This window comes from Erpetoichthys calabaricus, chromosome 5 (genome assembly GCF_900747795.2).
Source record: "Erpetoichthys calabaricus chromosome 5, fErpCal1.3, whole genome shotgun sequence".
Taxonomy (NCBI): domain Eukaryota; kingdom Metazoa; phylum Chordata; class Cladistia; order Polypteriformes; family Polypteridae; genus Erpetoichthys; species Erpetoichthys calabaricus.
In genome coordinates, this window is record NC_041398.2 from 115,105,583 (window position 1) to 115,128,690 (window position 23,108).

Consider the following 23,108-nt stretch of genomic DNA (forward strand, 5'->3'; position numbering starts at 1 on the left):
TACAAAATACATTGCAATAGATGGTGCTCTGCAAATGTTAACGCTGAGGTCTGTCTTGATTTACTTACATTTTATCTGGTCTTAGTTTATCCTTTGTTTAATAAAAAGGAAATGGTCTAACTAAATGCAGGAACAGATATTTGATTAGAAAATTAAAAATAAACACAAATCTGAAACTTAGTAAGGGCCCTCAGGACTCAAGAACAGTGGAAAAAGGACATTTACATGGTCACCAGAATTATCCATCCCATCATTTTCTAGTCCCATTTTATCCCAGTACAAAGTCTCAGGGAGACAAAGCCTGACCTAACACAATGAAGAAATTAACCTTTCTCATGATATCAATCCATCTCAGTAAACACACACACACCCAACCACACCGGGCACATTAAGTGTTGCCCATTAGCCTAATTACACTTAAGATATAATTTCTTGTACATTCCTTATAAAACATACAGTATTAGCAGTAGTTCTATATGAAATGCATCACTTTGCTTATTGTATTCTTGTAATTGCAGCATACCTCTTCAACCAGTACATAAGGAACAGTTCAAAATAGTGCAAGTTGTTTAAGTTTTAAACTTCACACTTATATTTATCTTTATACATACATCCATCCATTTTCCAACCTGCTGAATCTGAACACAGGGTCACGGGGGTCTGCTGGAGCCAATCCCAGCCAACACAGGGCACAAGGCAGGAACCAATCCCGGGCAGGGTGCCAACCCACCGCAGGACACACACAAACACACCCACACACCAAGCACACTCTAGGGCCAATTTAGAATCGCCAATCCACCTAACCTGCATGTCTTTGGACTGTGGGAGGAAACCGGAGCGCCCCCACGCAGACACGGGGAGAACATGCAGACTCCACGCAGGGAGGACCCGGGAAGCGAACCCAGGTCCCCAGATCTCCCAACTGCGAGGCAGCAGCGCTACCCACTGTGCCACCGTGCCGCCCTTATACATACATCATTTTTAAATTTGCTTTGCATAATAAAAACATCTACTAAATAGATGAATATGAAATGAATTAGAATCGTTAAGCATCGTCTAACCCTACAGAGGTGATCAAGCTGTGGAAAAAATACAAAGTATACAGCACAGATACAATGATACAATGGGGATTTGTCTTAGAAATCTTCAGAGTCACAGGTTTTAATTATAATTCTTTTTTGTAGTTTCACCAGGGCTTTTTCCCTTGTAATGAGTAAATATATTAATCTAGTCTTTGAGCCATAAAAACTGCTGTCTCAGCAGGCACCTCTATTCCATAAACACAAAACAAAAGGAGACAATTTTACAGGCAATGAACTGCACTAAACTCAAAGGTCATTTCTTGTTGTCATGGACAGTTCATAAGATGACTCTTTTTTTTTGCATTTATTAACTAACAGGATTTTTATATCCATTTAACCATCCACCCAGCAGAGCCCAGTTTCGTTAGTTTTAAATTTTCTCATTGATGTGTTTTAATATGCTGTCATATACTGAAATAGCATTTTAACAAGCACAGATCTTAATTGTAATAGGCACTTTCTGAAATTTGAATGATGTTAATAGTTCTATAAAATTTTTAATCCAAAAGCACATGATAGAAACCATTATCTACTTGTGTTCATCGAAATCCAACCTATCTCACTCAAGTTGTTTGACTTTTGTTTTGCTCAATCCTTGCAGGCATTTTGCTACTAGTATGATTCGTGCGAATGGGATGATTTTCATTAGCTGTTTGGATAGTCTTGATAATTGCATTTAAATACAGAGCCATTGCATAGTACAGGGTTTTAAATACCCTAAATATTTATTCCAATTTAAGCATTAACCTATTGGCTTTTTTTTAATTAGGCCACAAAAACATCAAAATAATTCCAATGTTTCCACCTGACAACACTGTATTTGAAGGACAATAGAGGTAATGCTTCATTTACCTCCTACAGTCAGATATTTAAAATAACAGAAAACTGGAACAAAAAGCAAGATAACTTGACTCTTTATAAACAGCTCTGCTTTGTGTCATCAGATTATATCTTTGAAATAAATATCTAATAAATGTACATTTCAGAAACTTTAAACTTTCTAACTGAACCGTTATGATTTCTTATTTTTGTAAAAAGATTCATTTTGAGGAAGGAGACACATGCAGTTACATTATTACTTTTTGTATTTATCAAAACTTTATTATAAGATTGAGAAGAATTACATTTATATATTATAATACCTTTTGGGTTTAAATTTGTGAATGCTTTAGTAGTGCTATTACATTCATTTGTTTGTTGTAGTTATAGTTTTTTGTCTGCCATTTAAGCCCTAAAGAAGCTGTTTTTGACCATTCAGTTCCTTGACTTTATTACATAAAGAAATGACTTTATTTTATATAATGTCTTGCCACCGTACACAGAGGTCTCACTTTCAGTTCATTCAAGGGTCATCTTGTGCCCCGCAGTGCTTGCAGTATAGCAGTGATAGCATACTTTAAATGTTAAAAATTAATATCAGTTGTTCACTTTTTCATTTTCTTAAGTATCATCTGGACTGAAATGTATTTATGGGAATCCCTCCAGCCCTCATGTTAGTTTTTGTTACTATTTTATAACAGTTCTATTTTGCATAGGTTAAATACAAAATCAATGCAAAGGAAAATAACAAATTTAAAACTTAAGTCTTTGAAGATGTTACATCTAGTCTGACAACACTAGATCAGTGTTAGATATACAATCACCTGTAGAACATGGCTATTAGAGTAAATAGTTTAATTATGGAAAGGCATTGACAACTGCAATGCATGCTGACTGGTTGAGTGGGTGGTGTGCTTGGAAACAAGGTCCTCCAAATACTGTTAAACAAAGGCAGTAAAGGTTTGCAACTTGTTTTTATGAGTTTGTGTGTTTTTACTGATTTCCTGGCACTGCATTTTTGATAAAGATGTCTCCCTATTGAGCCTCCCATTCAGAGGAGTACGTGAAAATGGAACTTTAAGATAGATTTGGCATCTTTTGTCCTCCAAGACATCTCTGACACTCATACACATGGATTCCTGCTGAAATGCTTAAGCACTGAAGCCCAGCACATTTTCAACATGCTCAGACGCTGTGAAGGCAGCACATACTTTCGATGCCTTGGAAACTCGCATTTCAAACTTCTCACAGCATCATGCTAATTCAGTTCCCTGGAAGGTCAGTTGTCAAATTTGTTCCAAAAATTTGCTTTTCAGATATGTTTAGGATCGTGCTAGACAACATAATTATAGACCTCATAATAGAATAAAAGTAATTTTTAAAAAATGAGAGGAGACCATTTTGCCCATCAAGACCTCTAATCCAGAAAAATCAAATACTTTTAGATGGAGATTGATGTCATCACACTAATCAAGCATCCCGAGACGGTTGTACACATTGAAACTGTGGCAGACACTGCTGCAAAATGTTTTTTCTTGGATGTATTTTCAGGCAATGTGGTGTAGTGATTAAGGCATTATACTTTCAACTGTAAGGTTGTTGGTTCATTTCTTGCCTGTGATTTACTGTGTGACCCTGAGCAAGTTTAACCTGCCTTTGCTCCAGCTGTAAAAATAACAGCTGTAATATTTCCTGATCTTCTTAGTCACCTTGGATAAAGGCATATGGAATATAATAAAACTCTAATCATTATAGTACTTTGAAGTTTACAGTCTGCTAAATCCTACAGTTGTCCATCTCCACATTTCAATTTTTAGCATAAGCTTCAAACATAAAGGTCTGGACCAGTGTTTGGGACTTGGTTTCTCCTTGACTTACAGTGCCAGCTCATATATATTACCCTTTTCCCAGATATAAATGTGGTTTGCTGTTTTTTTTCATGGCACAGACTTTCTGTACCTCTCTTACATTTCAAATGCAAGGTGTCCAACACTTCTGTCTTCTCCAGATGTTAAGCTACTCCACAGCCTTTCTTCTTTGTGATGAGGTTCTGTGTTATTGAGTTACCCTTGCTGTAAGTGTCAAATATAATTCTGAGTGAGAATAAAATGAATGTCTTGCTTGTCTGTGTTTATGCAACCACAGTTACTGTTTTTCATAATGATTTGAACAGCATCAGGTTCAAAGTGTGTATAAAAATAACTGCCTTCAAAATGCATGTCATGCACATTATCATGCATTGGAGGTTTTCACACTTTATTATTGTTCAACATTGAATCACAGTACATTTAATTTGGCTTTTTTGGCAGTAATTAACAGAAAAAGACTTTCAAGTCAAAGTGATCCCTGCAAAGTGATCTAAATTAACTACAAATGTAAAAAACAAAATTTTCGATCATTGCATAAGTATTTATATTAATATAACACACCTAAATCATCACTAGTGCAGCCAATTGGTGTTAGAAGTCCCATCATTAGTTAAATGGAGATCACCTGTCTATAGTCACATGTCAAGGGGTTGGATACAAGAAAATATCAAAGTCATTGAATATTCTTTGGAGTGTAGTTAAATCAATTATTACGAAATGGAAAGAGTATGGTACAGCTGTAAATCTGCTTAGAGCAGGCTATGCACAAAAACTGAGTGGTCATGCAAGAAGAAGACTAGTGAGGGTGGTCTCCAAGTGACCTAGGACAACTCTGAAGGACTTAGAAGCTACAGCAGCTGAGATTGGAGAGATTGCGCATACAAAAGCTGTTGCCTGGGTGCTTTGTCTGTGGTACCTTAATGTAAGAGTGGCCAAGAAAAAGCTACTGTTAAAAAAAAAAAAAATAAAAAAAAAACTGAACAACTTAGAAGGCATATGGGAGACTATAATCATCTGGAAAGATGTTGTAAAATTACAGTGTGCAAGTGTGCAAACCTCACAGAGACCTGTCCAAATAAACCCATGGGTGTAATTGCTGCCAAAGGCGCATCTGCTAAATACTGACTTGATGGGACAGAATACGTACACAATTCATGATTTTCTGTTTCATGTTTGTAATCAATTTAGATCACTTTGCAGAGATATCTTTTCACTTAGAGAGTAAAGATCTTTTACTGTTAATCAATGACAATAAAGCCACATTAAATCCACTGTGATTCAATGTTGTATAAAAAGAAAAATGTGAAAACTTCCAAGGGGTTGAATACTTTTTATAGGCACTGTATATTCTTCAAAGTTAACATTTTTTTGCCATACGCAGCTTGTTAATATTTTTAAAGCATGATCCACAGTGAAATGATGAACAGTGAAATGATAGTTATTATGTCAGCCTTGAGTTGTGTTATTCTAACGTATTCCTGTGTAAATGATTGTTATATTATAGCCTGTGGTGGCTATACTATTTCTGGGGAAAAAGTGACATGAATACCTAATTAATAAATCCTCCTAATGTGTGATGCATATGTAAAAAAACACCTGCATATATAATAAAATTTTGCATCTGAAGAATATTTTATTATAGTTTAAGGATGTCTCAGTGCTTGTTATCTTTACATTTTATTATAATTATTATCCCATACAGAGCATAATAACAGTGAGGTTAGTTTTGCCTGCCTTTTGTGCTTTTGGTCATAATCAGGGCTAATAGTTAAAAACTTTCAGGTTGTCATAAGAACCTTGAGTTATTTTGCTCTGCAAAACAAAATTTCTCCCCATAATTTCACTGGGCAGACTTCTGGGAAAAGTCAAGTTGGTGGATTGTGAGCTTCATCATGTGAATGAATAACTCAGGACCTTAGAAAGACAGGTCCAGTAGCTCCTTAAACAACAGTCCAAACTCAGGGAATAGAAAGCTTTCTGGCAAACCATACAGTAACAGTCCTCTAAAGGTTATCCTGCAACACTGACTGTGTGGCATGCCACTTGGACCATGGGCCGAATCAGCTTTACCATCACTTATATCTAAGAAGGAGTCTGAGATTATCAGCAACTCAAACCTTTATCACCTCTGACTCTTCAGTCTGACCGAACAATCAGCAACAGCTTAGAACAGGGGTAGGCAACGTCGGTCTTGGTGAGCCGCAGTATGTGCAGGTTTTTGTTCCAATCCAGTTCCTTAACGAGAACTCAATTATTGCTGATGAAGCTCATATTGCTTAAGTGACATTTTGATGCTTCATTTTAGTGGTCTCGCTTGTTAAGGTTCTCCAACCTTAATTGCTTATTTCAATCTTAAACTGCTGCATTCAGTGTTTTAATTGCTCCTTATTAGCAATAAGATGTAAAAGACAAAGCAGCCAGCAGTTCTCCAGCTAGCTTTTTTCCAATTACATCTGTGTGTGTTCATCATGCACTGTTTGATTTATTAAAACACTTAATAGAAAAATGTGACAGACTGAAAATGATCTGTTTTAGGCTTCATATCATTTGGATGATATCCTTGGAAAGGAAAAAAATCTACGATATAAGAGCCTTACATTGCACAGACTAACAAGCCATAAAATTAAATAAGGTCTGAGATTGGCAATGATTGGTTTCTAATTAAGCAATTGGGTTGGAATGAAAACCTGTAGCCACTGCGGCTCACCAGGACCGATGTAGCCTACCCCTGGCTTAGAATATTCTCTGCTCCTCCACCTTGCCAACAGATCATAGAGAAATCCTTGTTATTGAAAACGTCATTGTTCACATCTAAGCTTTCTACCATCTTACAACAAAACCTTGGTGCTCTGCTTTCCTTATGCTTGTGTTTTAGATATTAAACTGACAGCCCCTTTGGTCTTTGAGAAACAAAGGAATTGAATTGTTGGGACTTTAATGCTGCATGCTCAGGAAAACAGTATTTGCTCCTGCAAGTTGGAGGTACTTAAGATAGATGTTTGATTTATTCAAGAGAACCCCTGCCAATGTTGACAAAATTGGATGGAGCCTACAGCAGACCCCAAGCCCTGAACAAGTGGCTGAAATCCTTGTGTAAGAAGCAAAGCATCAACTTTCTGACAGTTTAGGACTGAAACAATCTCACTTTTTATATGGAATGGCCTGCACCCTTGTGGATTTGGTGTCAAGGGCATCTCCAGAAACATTACAAAGGTAGCAGAGTTATTTATGACTATATACCTTTATGTATATTTTTGCCACAAACTTGAATTAAAGTATGATTCTTTTACAGTGGCTTTATCTAAACAGGTACATTAGATTATCCATATAATAACAAAATACAGATTCACTAAAATACAAACAGACTGGTATAAATGCAAATAACCTAACTGGTATCCTTAGTTGTCCTAATCTTTCAGTGCAACCATGTCTTTCTGAGACCCTTAATATGGCTTTAGTTAATATATGATCTTTAACTACTAAGAAGCTGACATACTGTAAATGATCTTTTCACTGATGGGAAAATATACTTAATTAAATAGCTTTGTTATGATAGTAATGGTGCTGTCATGCTAACTGAAGCAGTCCCTTTAAAATTATAATTTTGTTCATTCTGTCTGTCAGAACAGGTGGTGCCTTGGTAAGCATTTTCTCAAGTTATTTAATCTGTAAAAATATCACTTTTGGCAGTGTTGCATCTTTTGAATGTCTTGTCATTGTTATTCAAGAGGTTTCACATTTTGTCCTACTTACAATTTATCATCCCCAAAAAATATAATGCTTCTTTTATCATCTGATTTTCAGATTTATTACCTATAATAATAACTAGATATTTCAAGTTTTCTAATAGTGAGTCATTTCAGTTTTCATTTAGATAATTAGTGCAACTCCAAAGCAAGAAAGTTTTAAACATTTTGCTTTGTTTTGATCTCAGTTAAGATGCCACTTAACTAGTACATAAAGGAGGTGACATAATAGATTTAATTATTTAAAAGGACTTAGTATTGATGTGATGCATATTCTGGACACTGGAATGTCAGATCATTTATGTATTCTCTTTGACATAACAATATCTGTAATTAGAACTAAAGAGCAGTGCATTGTTAAAATAAATTATTTGGATTCCACAGCTGCTTCTAGGTTTTCACAACTTCTTAGTAAGTTAGTTTGAACTTAATGGTTATTCTGAAACAGCACTTTGTTTTTTAAATCATGTCTTGCATTTTTATTACTACTGTATAATTATTATTTTTACAATCTATGGAAAGAACTTTAAGCTACATTTTTATGTAGGAAAGAAAGTATGTAAAGTTATTATTATTACTACTATTATTAACAAGTTTTATAATAAGAAGAACAAAAAGCAGAAAAAACAAAAAAGCTGGCATAGCCATTAGTGCACCATTACGCTTAAATTCCACACAAGAATGTATACTGAATTAGTGTAATACTTTTACTAATAATGATTACCGATACAAATACAAACCAAAAAAAAAACCTATCACAGTAATTAAAGTCCCTTTAGTAACAATGTTCTTCTTGGGGTGATTTGGGGGCATTTATCTTATTTGTCTTTGATGTGGATGGTCTACCAATTGTCCCAGAATCAGTAATAAGTAGACACATAACCTCATGGTTCTGTCAGATTGCCCTCTTTGCTTTCCATTTAAGTTCCTTTTTATGTATTCTTTGTGTAATTTTAAGTATGTTTCATATGTTTATCATGTGTATTTATGTTTTGTTTATAGTATTTCATTATTGTCTAGTTTAGTTTCTATGTGTGGTCTGTTATGTCCCTTGTGCTTTGTCGTTGGAGAGGCGTGGCCACTCCTCTGTCTCAGAGTGGAACCACGCACAGTTCTATAGGCTGAGGAGAACCACTCACAAAATGAGTTTCATTGAATGTGCTTGGTCATTTTGGTAAATTCTTCTGAGGTTATTGTTTACTTTTCATTCCTTAAATGTTGACCATTTGGCTCAGTATTTTGACCTTTCTATTAGATTATGTTTTGGAACTTTGTTTGCTTTGGGATTACCTATTTCAATAACTCCTTATGTGCCTTCTGCACTTCTTGGAGCTTTTGTTAAGAAGAACATTTATTGAAATAAATATTTTTATTTATAAAGAATCTTTGTCTGCCCTTTATGTTCACAAACTGAAGGTTGATGGATTCTTTCACTTGCACGGGTTTTTGCTACAGTTTGTCAACACTTATTGTTAAGATACTCCCAAGTTCATGACACATAATGGCCTGTTTCTTCAATAGGATCTCTCTTTGTCTCACTCTCTACCACAATAGTTCAGTTAATTTAAATGGTCAATATAAAAGTATGAATTATAGAGAACTTTGGGTAAACAAACAAGATTATAAAACAGTTCTCAAACAGACGCTATTGAAAAGAAATGCATTTTGAAAAAACCATGGTACAAGCAGAAATCTAGTCTGTTCTGGACCATCTTCAGAAAAGTTGCTTGTTCTAGGACAATGGTCCTCTGCTTTTCTCAGAAGTGGTGTATTTGTGGAAGAAAGTGTGATAGAGAGCCATATTGCACAAATCACCATATAGCTCTTGTGTCAGCTTTTGTTTACCCACATCACATAGTACACTATTTGACTTATGTATACAATATATACTGTATGTATACTAGAGGAGAATATTGTTTACATGGCAACTAACAACACTTTAACCTGAAATAGCCCTACCTTACTTTTGACATGAGGAGAAGTATGCATGCATCTGCTTGTCAACCACTGTGGCATTTCTTGTTGATTAGCATATGTGTATTGGTTGTTTTGTTCCTTTTATTTTGTTTCTAGTATGTTAGAAGAAAATGTGGATTCACAATTTAGATGACAATAAAGGGCATCCCATTTGCACCGATTATTAGGAAATCATCTCACAGACAGTGCTCCATAAAAAATCAACACCTGTTCTGAGTGGGAATGCCATCTCATTTGCTGCTTATACATTTGACTTTCCTCTGCAGTACACTCAGCATTGTATAACCAATTGGTGATGGATCAGGAATGACACAGTCACATGAAAATAGTTATAATTGATGCTGAAAAACTCCTTGTACATCATTATTTTCTGAAATCTTAATTCAGACTAGCCCTCAGCTACTAGGATGCCTCCACAAATGTATTTTACCTGAAGTGGGTTATTTGTGGTCATTGCACTCAGTTTCAAAAAAGTAAGCATGTTCTTTGGGCCACTTGACACTACATGTGTAACATAAATATCAGTCTTCAGTGGTACCTTTAGGGGACTGGTGATAGATTTTTAACTTGTAAGTGAGAATGCAGAAATGCTGGTACCTTGTAATCGCATTAACAATTTAGCTGGATAATTAATTTGAGACAGAGTCTTTTTTTCCCCATCAAAGCAATATTACGCATAATATTGCCAGCTTGCATAATTGAATGGGAACTACCACTGAAAGACTGGTGAGATTCTCATGTAGTAACACAGCCCTAAGGCAACAGCTAATTCACCTCAGTTTAGGTTCACAACTTCCACTTACATTTTTATTTAAATGATTTATTTAAATTACAAAGAGTTGTTGCCCTATCTTTGATATCATCAGATTCCACGGAGGATCCTGGCATCATAACCTATTATTTTCTGTGATTAACCTAATTCTTGCTGTAGTTTCATAATTAATATCAGGAAAAGTAACCAATAAGTTATATAGTATAGTGTTATACTTACACAGTTTCATTCCAAGCAACTCCAGCTAATACATTTAATATATTTGTAATTTCTTAATCAAAATAAATTCAGCACTGCATGAATTTAATTCAGGAAATTTATTGTTTTATTTCTGTATTTAGTAATTTGTAAAATTTGTATTTGTATTTACATGTGAACTTGCTCTGCACCTGAATTCAATGAAGAGCAATATACAGAAATAAACTGAATTAAATTGAATTTAAATGGACAAAATGTGACTTTAAAATTGGCATAAAAATGAAGGCGTAAATAAAAAAATTAATCGCAACAGTGTTTTTTTAAAGATACAACTCACTATGACTTTATTATCAACAAGTCAACATTAATTAATTTTGGCCACCAGAGGTCAACAAAGACAGTGCATTTTGTAGGTGCAGTGTGACAGTTGTTATGATACGTTATGATTATATTAAGGGCAGAGAATTTTTGGAGACAGGAGGATTTGTAAAGAATTGAAACAAGAATTTACATTATTTTAATGGTTTTATATTCATATTTTTCCTATTGTTTCTCATAACAGTTACATGGTTCATGTTTCAGTTTTTCTAAAATGTTAATGTTTTAAAAAGTGTAAAAAATTATTTATGCATAAATGACACAATGATGGTTGCAGTCATTTAATTCCATATTTTTTCTGTAGTCTCGTGAATTGCAATGTCAGCATGCAGTAGTTTTTGTAAAAATGAATATAGTAACTTGAATGTAGCTTTGTGTTATTGTTTTTACAAAGGTAGTGATCTTCTTCTCCTGGGACAGTCCTGTGCACCACTTAGAAAGAAAGAAAGAAAGAAAGAAAGAAAGAAAGAAAGAAAGAAAGAAAGAAAGAAAGAAAGAAAGAAAGAAAGAATCCTAAGTAATGCATTCATATAACTTATTATAAAATATTATCATAACATTTTTCTGTAGACTGATTCATTTTAGGTTATATGGTATCGTTGAGAAGAGATGCTGTTAATATCTGTTGCTGTTATTTCGCTGTTACAGTCATGCCTATTATGTATATGGTTTAAACAACAATTCTGAGAGGCCTTGTTATGTTTATTTTTTCTTTTCCAGAGTCACAGAAATATAATTTTGCATATCTAAACATCAGGAATAGTGGATGGGAAGATGAAATGAGATGAGGTGATATCTGAAAGCTTTAGCTGTGTTCATGAAAAGTGTGAAGACATTACATTAATTCATTATGAAATTAAAGCCCTTTTTGCATATGTAAAATAATGCTGTATATAAAGCCTATTTTCACAACAGTATTATTAATGATATACAGTAAATATGATTGTTTTCCTTTCTAAATGAGTAACTGAATATTGTATTTATATAATATTTACCACAAGAGTATGTATAAGGTTAGTGGCTTTAGAAAACAATACCACCACCACCCACCTCCACCTGAGAAAGCATTGATTTTGTTTGTGCATCTGCACTTAGCCAGTAATTCTAGTGTTATTCTAGAGTGGTAGCAGAAAAGTGTGGGACCTGAAAACCTGACGTGCTGTTACCATACGTGAAGGAATAATATAGAGTTCTGTTGGGTTTAATGAGGTTATTACTGTGCGTGCCCATTGGCGTTATGTCCTTAAGCCTAATTCAAATTTCTGCTAATATTTTCAAAGGAATGTTGCTCTTGGGATGGATATTACTTTAGTCATGGAGATGGAGCCAAAACTTATGTGAGAGTTCAAAGAGAAGAGGCTAGGTATTGTCAGACTCATTTGTGTGTGGGACTTTTTTGAAGAAGGTATTCATATTTTTACCCATACACTTTGGTTTTAGGTTACATTTTATTACTTACATTCTTAACTAGTTTCTTTTGCACCAGATTGTGTGTCATCACTTTATGGAGTCATTGCACAAACTGTAGCTATAGCTCTTTGAAGTCATGTTTGTCACTGAGCTATTTTTGGACAACAAAGTTGCTACTGAACCCTATGTACACATATTGCCATTTAAAATGTTTAAATGGCATAGGATAAAACAACTTGCAGTGACTAATACCAACTGACCTTTTATCTTCTATGAATACTTCCTGATGTTTTCTTTCAGATTTACAGCTTTTGTAACACTGCAGACGAGGCTGTCATAAAGGTGAAGTATAATAAAAATATGTAAGATTTCAAGATAGTATTTAAGATATTTGCAGTATCGAGAATAGCAATTTGCATTTAGACTGTCTGTAAGTATATTTTAGTCAGCAATTATGATATTCTATAATTGTAATAACTAAAATGTTCTTCTGCGTGAAAATATATTAAAAGAGTTGAAACCCACAGAAATCCACACAGACACAGGGTACAGATTTTGCATGCAGTGACTGGGATCTCATGTAACTGTGAGGCAGCAGTACTAACTAGAACTCTTTCTTGACATCCCATAGGCTTGTGACTGGGTAATATTTGGAGGAATTTTGTATAAAATTCTACTCACTATTGTACTATAATATCATTAATTATAAATATACAGTGCTGGGCTAATTGAACTTGGGAAGCTACTGCTGATTTCACACATTTCAACTTTTAATGTTGGGAAGCACATCTTTAAATGGTACCATTATGACAAAGAGGCTGAACTTTTACTTCTTTTTATTTTGATGTCACAGGAAAGTAGTGGTATAGTGAGGATCTAGTGAGTGTGCCAGTACTATGGTTTTTATCAGAAAGACCAATCGAATTTACTTGAATCCAACAAGGGATTTGCGCTTTTATTTTTTTCCTTGAAGAAAATCGATGGAATAAGTGACACAGTTTTAAAATTGTAGTCTAGTGGTTTCCAATTCAGTTAACTGAACATTTCCCCCTTTCAAAACAAGGCACTCTTCCATGTTAAAGGAAAGGAGGAAGGAATATAGCTGATAAAGAGAAAGATTAGATTAGATTAGACCTAATTAGATTCTTTCAGTATTTTAGTAGTAAAAGAACAGTCAAGGAAGAGGTGAAGTGCGTCAGGAATAATAAAGTGGAATTAAAAAATACAATGAAATAGCAGGGGCGGCACGGTGGCGCAGTGGGTAGCGCTGCTGCCTCGCAGTTGGGAGATCTGGGGACCTGGGTTCGATTCCCGGGTCCTCCCTGCGTGGAGTTTGCATGTTCTCCCCGTGTCTGCGTGGGTTTCCTCCGGGCGCTCCGGTTTCCTCCCACATTCCAAAGACATGCAGGTTAGGTGGATTGGCGATTCTGAATTGGCCTTAGTGTGTGCTTGGTGTGTGGGTGTGTTTGTGTGTGTCCTGCGGTGGGTTGGCACCCTGCCCGGGATTGGTTCCCTGCCTTGTGCCCTGTGTTGGCTGGGATTGGCTCCAGCAGACCCCCGTGACCCTGTGTTCGGATTCAGCGGGTTGGAAAATGGATGGATGGATGGATGAAATAGCAGATGCTCTAAAATCTGATTTTTCGGAGGTCTTCACATGTGAGGAAGTAGATAACATCCCAGTGGTAAAAGGGACTACTAAGAAGATACTGAGTGATTTAGAAATTGTAGAGAGTACCTCCCTGCCCCGATTAAATAGGCTGAAATCAAACAAATCACCAGGACCAGATAATATTTATCCTCAAGTTCTTAAAGAGGTTAATGACTACATATGTAACCCCTACCACATATTTTTTGAAGTCACTGAGCACTGGGAAATTTCCAAAGGACTGGAAAATGGCAAATATTATCACATTATATAAAAACAGTGACCGGGCAGATCCAAGCAACTGTAGAGCAGTAAACTTAATGTGCATTACAGGTAAATTAATGGAAGGAATTATTAAGGATAAGATTAAGCAACACATGGCAAGAACAAGAGTTTTACTGAGCAGTCAGCATGGGTTCAGAAGCAACAAAAGGATATGATCAAAGTGCAGCATATCATATTATTTATCTTGACTTTAAGAAAGCATTTGATAAGGTGCCAAATGAGAGGTTGGGCATCAGAATTAAAGATGTGGGAGTTCAGAGTGCTGTTTGTAGATGGGTGAAAAATTTGGCTCAGACACAAGAAGCAGAGGTTGATGGTGTGAGGAACCTCATCAGAATTGACTGATATTAAGAGTGATGATTGAAGTGTTTAAAATTATGAAGGAAATTAGTACAGTGGATGGAGACTTTTATTTTAAAATTGAGTTCACCAAGAACATGGGGGAACAGTTGGGAACTTGTTAAGAGTAAATTCTGCGCACACATATGACGCTTTCTTTACATCAGAGAACCAAAGGCACATGAAATAAGCTACCAAGCAGTGTGGTAGGCTGTAGGATTTTAGGGACTTTCAAAACTCGACTTGATGTTATCTTAGAAGAATTAAGTGGATAGGACTGGTGAGGTTTGTAGGACTGAATGGCTTGTTCTCATCTAGATTGTAAAAAAATACATACGGCAGTGCAGAGGTTGTACCTTGGTTTGAATCCAGGCCTGGTCACTGCCTTTGTGGAGTTTGAATGTTCTCCCCAGGTTTTCTCCTGGTTATCTCGGATTTTCATCCCATCCTGCTGAGGTGCCGCCACTGCACTCGAGTCCCATTCTGGGTGGTTTGTTGTGTGGTGGGCAATGCACTATCAGTGCATGCTCCCAATCTCGCTCTCTATATGGGCAAATTGGTAATTCTAAATTAAGCCTGAGTATGGGCATGTACAGTACATGAGTGTACCTTGTGATGGTCTGATATCCTGTCAGATTTGTTTAAGTTACAAACAAGCTCTATCCAAGTACGTGTTAGTGTACAAAAATTTGTACTTGACAAAATCATTTATCCAGAACTAAATGTTAAGGGTGCTCATTGCCCTCTGTTCTGTGTATCTAAATATCAAAACAAATACTTGTGCGTTCACTTCACACTAACTTATCTTTATATAGAATAGTGACTAAGGTCAGGCGTGGAGCTACTAATCTCTGCAGTCATGCTTGCTGGCTCAGATTGACATCCCAAATTCATAGCCACGCTCTGTCCATCAGTTTGACCTTTAGGAATGTTTCCTTCAGCTCATGCAGCTGTGCTCTGTGATCTGACTGCTTTTGACTCCTTTGCTGGTAGGAGAATGAAATGATAACTTGATACTTCAACATTTAGAGTAGCAGTAGATAGTTGTTTTTGATTAATACATCATTTACAGTATACCAGAAATCTGCTTTAAAGAGAGAAAGAAATGAATGAACAAATCTAGTGTCCCAGAGTTACAATATGATTAGTAGTCCCAAATATTAGGCAAACAATACCTCAAGGAAAAGCGTCAAACATTATCACTTTGCTGTAATACTCTTAAAATGACTGGAAAAATGTGACGGAGGGGAATTTGGGGATAACCATCCATCCATCCATCCATCCATCATCCAACCAATCAAACTTTATAAATCAGGGTAATATTTGGAAATCTGACAGTGAACACATAATAAAATTAAGTTAGTTAAGCTGTTAGTAGGGGGCTGTGAATTGCCACCAGTAGTCTTCTGCTCATTCAGATCAATTGAGAAGAAGAGCGAGAAAGACAAGGAAGAATTTAATTCAGGTAAGTAATTCCAGAATTCATACTATATGAATTGTGTTAATTGCATAGGTCAGTCAGTCAGTCAAGAATCAAATGAACATAATTAAATGATATGAAAAGCTGCTCCATTTCAGTTCACCCATTGTTTCCAAAATAATGTTGAGTTGTGATTTTAAGGTCCCTGGCATTGTTGTTTCCACCTATACTACTTGGTTTCTTGTTTCAGGCCTTCACTGTTCTGTATATAATGCCGTTGATTCAGACTCTTGAGTGCTCGTATCAAATCTCAGTCCAGTGGGTTAGTTAGTTAGACTCAGAGTGCACCTAACAGTATGACCTCGTAGGTTTGTTGTACATCATGAGTGTTTCTATAGTCGTCTGTTCTCCAAGTTGAAAATCATTAAAAATATAGTTTTAGTTGTCCTCCCTACATATCCAAATGCCCACCTCGGGATGACATCCTAGTAATGCCACTTTTATACAGATTTCTAGAGTCAGACCCCACACAATGCAGGCTCTATAAAGCTGAAAACGTTTTTTTTTACTTTCATTTTGCACTCGATTTGATCGAGAACAGTAATGAAGACACTCTTACAGGCGATACTTTCTCAACATAAACCCCACACTGTATAGCAGTATTTAATTTTGTTACCTCCTTTGGAAAAGACTTTGTAAAAGACCAACTCTGTATTTTATCCAGTAAAACTTTACTAACTCTGAGTAGTTTGTTAATCCACCTAAATAAGCCATATAACAAGCTATTTTGCACAGTGCACTGCACTATAACCCTAATGCTATGTGATATTCTATGTGATAGTCAGTCTAGGACTTATGTGACACTCATATATAATACCGTATAATTGTTATTTGTACTAGTTTGCATTAATAAACAAAGAAAGATGAAAAATGGATTTGGACTGTAAAGTCAGTAGTGCTTTAAAGTCCTGGGTTCAAATCCCAGGCCTAGGAGAATGCCTGTGTGGAGTTTGCATGTTCTCCCTGTGTCTGTATTTTTTTAATTCTAGGTACTCCAGTTTTCCTTCCACGTCTCCAATCATGTGTTTGGATATTAGGCATTTCAAAATTGGCCCATTGTGGGTGGAGGGTCCCTGTGATCGACAGCTACTTTGTCTAGATGTTGATCCCAACCTGCACTTAGTACTGTTGGGAAAGACCCTGAACTCAACAAGCTGTTCAGAAAATAGGATGGATGGGTGAGTGGATTATGACAGTCATTACTGCTGAGATGGGTTTTGAAAATATTTAGGTGAATAGTGCAGAGATCAGCAAAGGCAGATGACTGTTTATCAGTTTTGCCATTTGGGACATTGAATGTAGTGGTGTACAGGCTTGGTGGACTCAAAGTGAAGATGTGTTTTATCACTGAGCTTAGATATAGACGGAATCTTGTAAATGCAGAAAACACAGAAGGTGAAAGAGAAATACAGAATTTGTATCAGTAAATGAAAAGCTGGATGTGATAGGTTTTAAGATCAACATGGAAGAAAGAAATCAATATAAATAAGCAGCCATTTCCAAAGAAAACTGGAAAACAGAATTTATCACCCGTTTCTATTATAGACTGAACACCATTTCCACTTCACTGATACATACAGTTGTGCATGAAATATGCTGCACCTGAAAACATCACATGGTCACACAAAAGTCAGAGCAAGCCGACAATTGCACAGCCACTCTGATCTTTTGCTTTCTGTCCTCTTTAGTGAAACCACTTCCTTTATGAGAGGTTGCATCTACTTGCTTTTGTGAAGACAGGGAGTCCAAGGGGAGTGCCACATCTTTGTACTAAGTTGATGTTTCTTGTTCCAGACCCCCACTGTATGATTATACAGTATCTAATAATTCTGCTTTACATTTATGGGCAATAAACTTTATTTGCCACATTTCTGCCTAGAAATTAATTTTCTTCACATTCATCTGTAGGGACTTTAGAGACAAGATAAGAAATCCCCTTAGTAAATTCTACGGGGTTATACAACGTGGTACAAGCATGGTTTAAAAAGATAGCAATATGGGACATGGAGACATATCATAACTTTTTCTAATTCTCTTAATCCAGTTCTGGGTTGTGTGGGTTTAAAGCCTGTCCTAGCAGCACTGAACCCAGCCTTGTACAAGGCAATAGTCCATTTCAGGGCCCACTCATGCTCATAACCATGCTGACTCTAGGTCAATTTAGAAGGTTCCTTTAGCTTAAAACACAAGGCTTTGAGGTGTGGGAGAAAACCCCAAACAGACATGGGGGTGGGAGCATGCAAACTCCACAGAGACAACAACTGGCCATGGGATTTGAATCCAGGACATGGGATCTGAGAGTCAGTAGTGCATTGCGGTGCCTGTCAAGAGTGACTACTGTCCAAGGGTAGCTATTTCACATAATAATTGTTTTCTTATTTTGTCAAATGGATTGCTGAGATGTTAATTGACACAGCAAGGCTTGCACAGTAAATCACCGCTGGAACAGAGTTAACAACTTTGGGTTTTACAGCTCCACACCTCAATCGCTAAGCCACTTTATCCAAAAAAAGAAGATTTACCATCCATCCTTCCATTTTTTTTCTAATCTGTTTAGATCAATTGCAGAGTCCCAGGAGATAGAATTTAAGTCAGCAGCACTGGGTATAAGAAAGGAACTAAGTCTGGACAGAGCAGCACTCTCAAATTGAGAGTCACCAGTCAACCTAAACAACATATCTTTGGCATTAACAATTAAAATGTTAGTACTAAGAGAAACACCAGAGCAGACAGTGATTCTGGAGGTGTGCTATCCATGGTGCCTCTTAAGAGAAAACATTAATGTCTCTGTTTTGATCTTGAGCACATCCATCACTATAACGGCAAAGATAGAATATGGGTTCTCATGCCGTTTGTTAATCAAAGACACCCATATAAGTGAGGCTACAGTCCAGACTGAGAGAGTTGTGAAAAACTGCGGTGAGGGGTAAACCCAAAATCTTTACCATAATGCACATGATATTTTACACTTACCTTGGTCTCCTCCACTGAGCGAAACACATAGCAAATGCTTCTCTTTTCAGGTTGTTTGGGCACCTCTTCTTTGATAAGACAGGCAAAGTAGCTGGGTTCATTGCTGTTGTGAATAAGCTTGTAGATGCTCTGAGGCGAGTGTTCAAACACAACACTATAGTGCAAGGGGTCCCACTGCTGTTGGCAGCCTGTGTCCAGAACACAACGGACTACTGTCTGCGAAATGTAAAGGTTAACCCAGAAGGGTCTGGTTGCCTCACTTTTGTCCTTAGTGCTTTGGCGGCAAATGTCGGCTACAATCCAAGGCAGCATGGGCATAGTGGTGAGCATGTGTACTGGTAAGGAACCTACCAGCTGAAGTCTGTACGGGGAAGCACAGAGGTTGTCTTTTTGGGAACTTGCATCTGTTGGGTAGATGTGGTTTGTCTTCCTCTTCACCTCAAAGCAAATGCCTTCAGAATCCATTGTTTTAGGGAGGCTTTAGGGAGAATTTACTGTACAAAAAAGATAAAGTTACACAGTGAACATCTCATGAACTACATTTAGTCCTTGGGTGAATAACTGAATTAGAATTTGTACTGTGATTTTTACAAAACCTTGAATAGATTTGACCTATGTGCTCAACACAAGTGTGGTTGTTCTTAAAAAAGACCAAAAGCCTCACAGAAGTAAGTTGATTTACCATCCATATTTTCAAGTTATGATCTTTTAATCCACAGTATCATTAGGGCTGGAGTCCATATGATAATATCTGTTCATGGTAGGATCTGGCCCTAGACAAGTCAATAGCTTGTACACATTTCCCCAGCAAGCTTGGTTCCTGCCATCTATTTTAAATATCAGCAGGCCCATGACCACTGTATTTATTCTGCCTATAGTCAGTCAGTCAGTCAGTCAGTCAGTCACGGACGGACGGACGAACCGATCTTTATTTGTCTCTGGGGGATCTCAGTAAAACAAGGAGTTCATAGTTCAGTACATTGGTGGTCCTGTGGAGGCCTTGGGGTTATTCATGAGTTAGGCTTACCATCTGAAAAGGTGAGGGAATCTTGTAGTGTAAAACCCTTTCACCACAGACATGCTGCCATTCATGTCTTTAAACATTTTGATATTCTGTACTGACTTTCTCAGTAGCAACTGGAGGATACAAAACTGAGCGTATAACAAAGTATGAGATGGACAAAACAGTCAGTTTTAAATAAGATCAATATTGAGATCATCTATATATTAAACTCAAACATATTTGCCACATCAGGCGATGGCCTTCTTGGTGTAAAAAGTTAGATGTCAAAGATAAAGCAGGAAAAAGATAGGAAAATACACGGATACTGTCATGGAAGGCACTGTAGTGCAGCTCCAGCAATTATCACAAACAACAAAAAAAAGAGAACGCTATTATATTGCAAAAGGGTCACTACAGCAAGATGGTCATGTCTGTGAGGTAACTCCCAGAATTGTCTGAAACTGCTTTTCATACTCGTTAAAAGCAAGAGTCTGCCATGGAAAGGCATCCCATCCAGGGTTGGACTGATGGGTGAAGGGGCGTCCATTTCTTATAAGCCTCCCTTGCTTTAAAGAAACTAATACTTTAATATGACGACCATTCAGGCCCGCCCTATAATTGCCACTTTATGAAATATAGATTACTTGATTTTTTTTCTTTAAATTTTTTACTTACATAAACTAATGTCATATGAAAAAACTCACTTTGAGTTCTGATGCTTTGAAATAGAAATATCCCAATAAAACTAAATTTCAATGGAGGATTTGTTACAGTATTCAGTAAAATTGGATTCTTGAATGAGGATTTGAATACGTCGGCAAGGCACTATATATAAATATGGCAAGATTGTTCTAGATTGGGAACAAATCTATATAATATTGAAAATTACTAATAGATTATTTGTTGTTTATGCTAGTTTGTACAATGAAAGCCACTGTAAAAAATTAAGTCTCATTGTGAATGAACCAAATTTAAGGGAGTGGATTTGTTTGTGAGTGTGCTCAGTGGTGGACTGGTGTACCATCCAGGGTCGGGTCCTGCTTTGTGTACAGTTGGAGACCCTGAATTTGGACTAAGTAGGTTTGATAATAAGTGGATGGATAAGTAATGTAAGATGTTTTCAGGTTTTCGTCAAACAGGGTGCTATATAATAAGGAGCTTGTTGGATTATTGACTAGAGAATCCATATTACTAACCGAGAATGGTAAACCGGATGGCATGGACGCAGGTACACGACGATGGGACCATGAGACGTACTGCGCAGGCACGTACAGCGCACGTCTCATAAACCGCAAGCAGACACGGGATCAAAACGAACGAGCTCGACTGACGGATATACAAACACGAGCCCGCCTGGATAAAATCAATGAACGCAGGCGCCTACAACGCGCGTCTGAAATGCCGCGGCCAAAGCGGGCACGGCTCCAAAACGAAGAAGCTCGACTAATGTATTTCAGGATACCCAACGCCGGGGGTAGGCACTACTGCGGAGTGAAGGCGCAGGCGTCACCGCCATATTGTGAGTGGCACTACTGCGGAGTGAAGTTAGGAATAATGTGCTGCTTGGGATTGTACAAACCGTTGAACGCTTTACACCAAATTCAAACACAATACAGCTCAACGATACAAACACGAGCCCACCTGGATAAGATCAATGAACGCGGGCGCCTACAACGCACCTCTGAAACTGCGGAAGCAAAGCAGGCACGGGTTCAAAACGAACGACCTCGACTGACGGATATACAAACACGAGCCCGCCTGGATAAACTCAATGAACGCAGGCGCCTACAACGCACGTCTTACGAAGTGCACTGATAATTTTGCTTCTTCTGAGTGTGGGCACACCATGCAGTGGCCTAGTACACTGATAATAATAATAATACTGTACATTTTTATATAGTGGCTTTCCCATGCTTAAAACACTTAAATTGTCCAATGTTGATTCCTGCTTGGTCATGTTGCGGTCAAAATAAGCACCAGACGCTGTAATCCAGTACTGGGTTAAGTAGATTTGAGAATGCTGCGTTATTTACACTATGTTTGTAAAGCCTTTGAATGTTACTATATAAAGCAAAAGTTTGAGATAGATAGATAGATAGATAGATAGATAGATAGATAGATAGATAGATAGATAGATAGATAGATAGATAGATAGATAGATAGATAGATAGATAGATACTTTATTAATCCCAAGGGGAAATTCACAAAAAAAATGAGAGGCAAGTTGGCTGTTCTGCTGTTAGTATTGTCTCCTAATGACCCTCACTCATCTACTGCAAGTCATCACTTCAGATTCGTATTGTGGATGTGGGGCTGTAAAATCTGTACATTTCTTTTTGTTTTGTACTTTTACCCTTCCTACCCCACCCCCCTTAGTCAAATGCTATAGCTGCATTTGCTTGTACTGCTGTGACATTATATTAACTGGGACAGGAAATGGCCAAATGACAGCACCATCTGCCGGTGCAGGGAGGTCATCTGTGCTCGTGCACGTTTTAATGTGGCCTTGGATTCCTTCCAGTAAAATCTAGGGTCTTCCTCATGCCATTGCCTCGCTCTCTAGCTGCTCATATTGCTGTTTTGACCTTGCTCAGAGCATAAGGGGCAGGGATGGACAAGCGACGACGACTAAAAATAAGATCTTCCACAAGTCTGCAGAAAGCAGGTAATTTTAAAACAAAGTTGCTTACAGTCTTTGCACTACTGATTTCAAAAGTCGGGCATTTTCACTTCTGTATGGTGTGGCCACTCAGCACAAGTAGCAACTGAACACACAGAATTACTTGAAAAACTCTAATTGAATTTCTGTTGGTAGTTCAGAGTGTAGAGCAGATGTAGAAAAACACTCACCTGTCACTGGAGGCTCTCGCTCCTTCTAGTGAAGCCCACCATGCACCATAAACTGGCACAGTAATGGGGTTGCCTTCTGATTTCCCTGCAGCTTTAAGTAAGGAGTTGTTTGTCTTTTAACTTCCTCTCTTTACTCTTGAGAATTCAGGTGTAACATTCTTGTCGCAGCATCCTGCATCTGCTACACCGCAAAGCCGGTGCAGTGTGTATTCAAGGCTTGCCTGCCTAAGCGCAATGAAGCTGTAGAAGTTGCAGAGCCACCCCCACGTGCCGGCAGAGCAGC

The 23,108-nt window shown here is 37.3% G+C and overlaps 1 protein-coding gene across 1 annotated transcript in view; it reads right to left on the bottom strand.

Annotated features, from left to right (window-relative positions):
- tbc1d1 (TBC1 (tre-2/USP6, BUB2, cdc16) domain family, member 1) overlaps positions 1–23,102 on the bottom strand; it is a 307,517-nt gene extending 284,415 nt beyond the window's left edge. Inside the window, 2 exon segments of the mRNA XM_051928202.1 lie at positions 18,973–19,466; positions 22,826–23,102. Coding sequence (XP_051784162.1) covers positions 18,973–19,437 — 465 coding nt within the window. The 5' untranslated portion in view covers positions 19,438–19,466; positions 22,826–23,102.
- Positions 23,103–23,108: the final 6 nt, after the last annotated feature.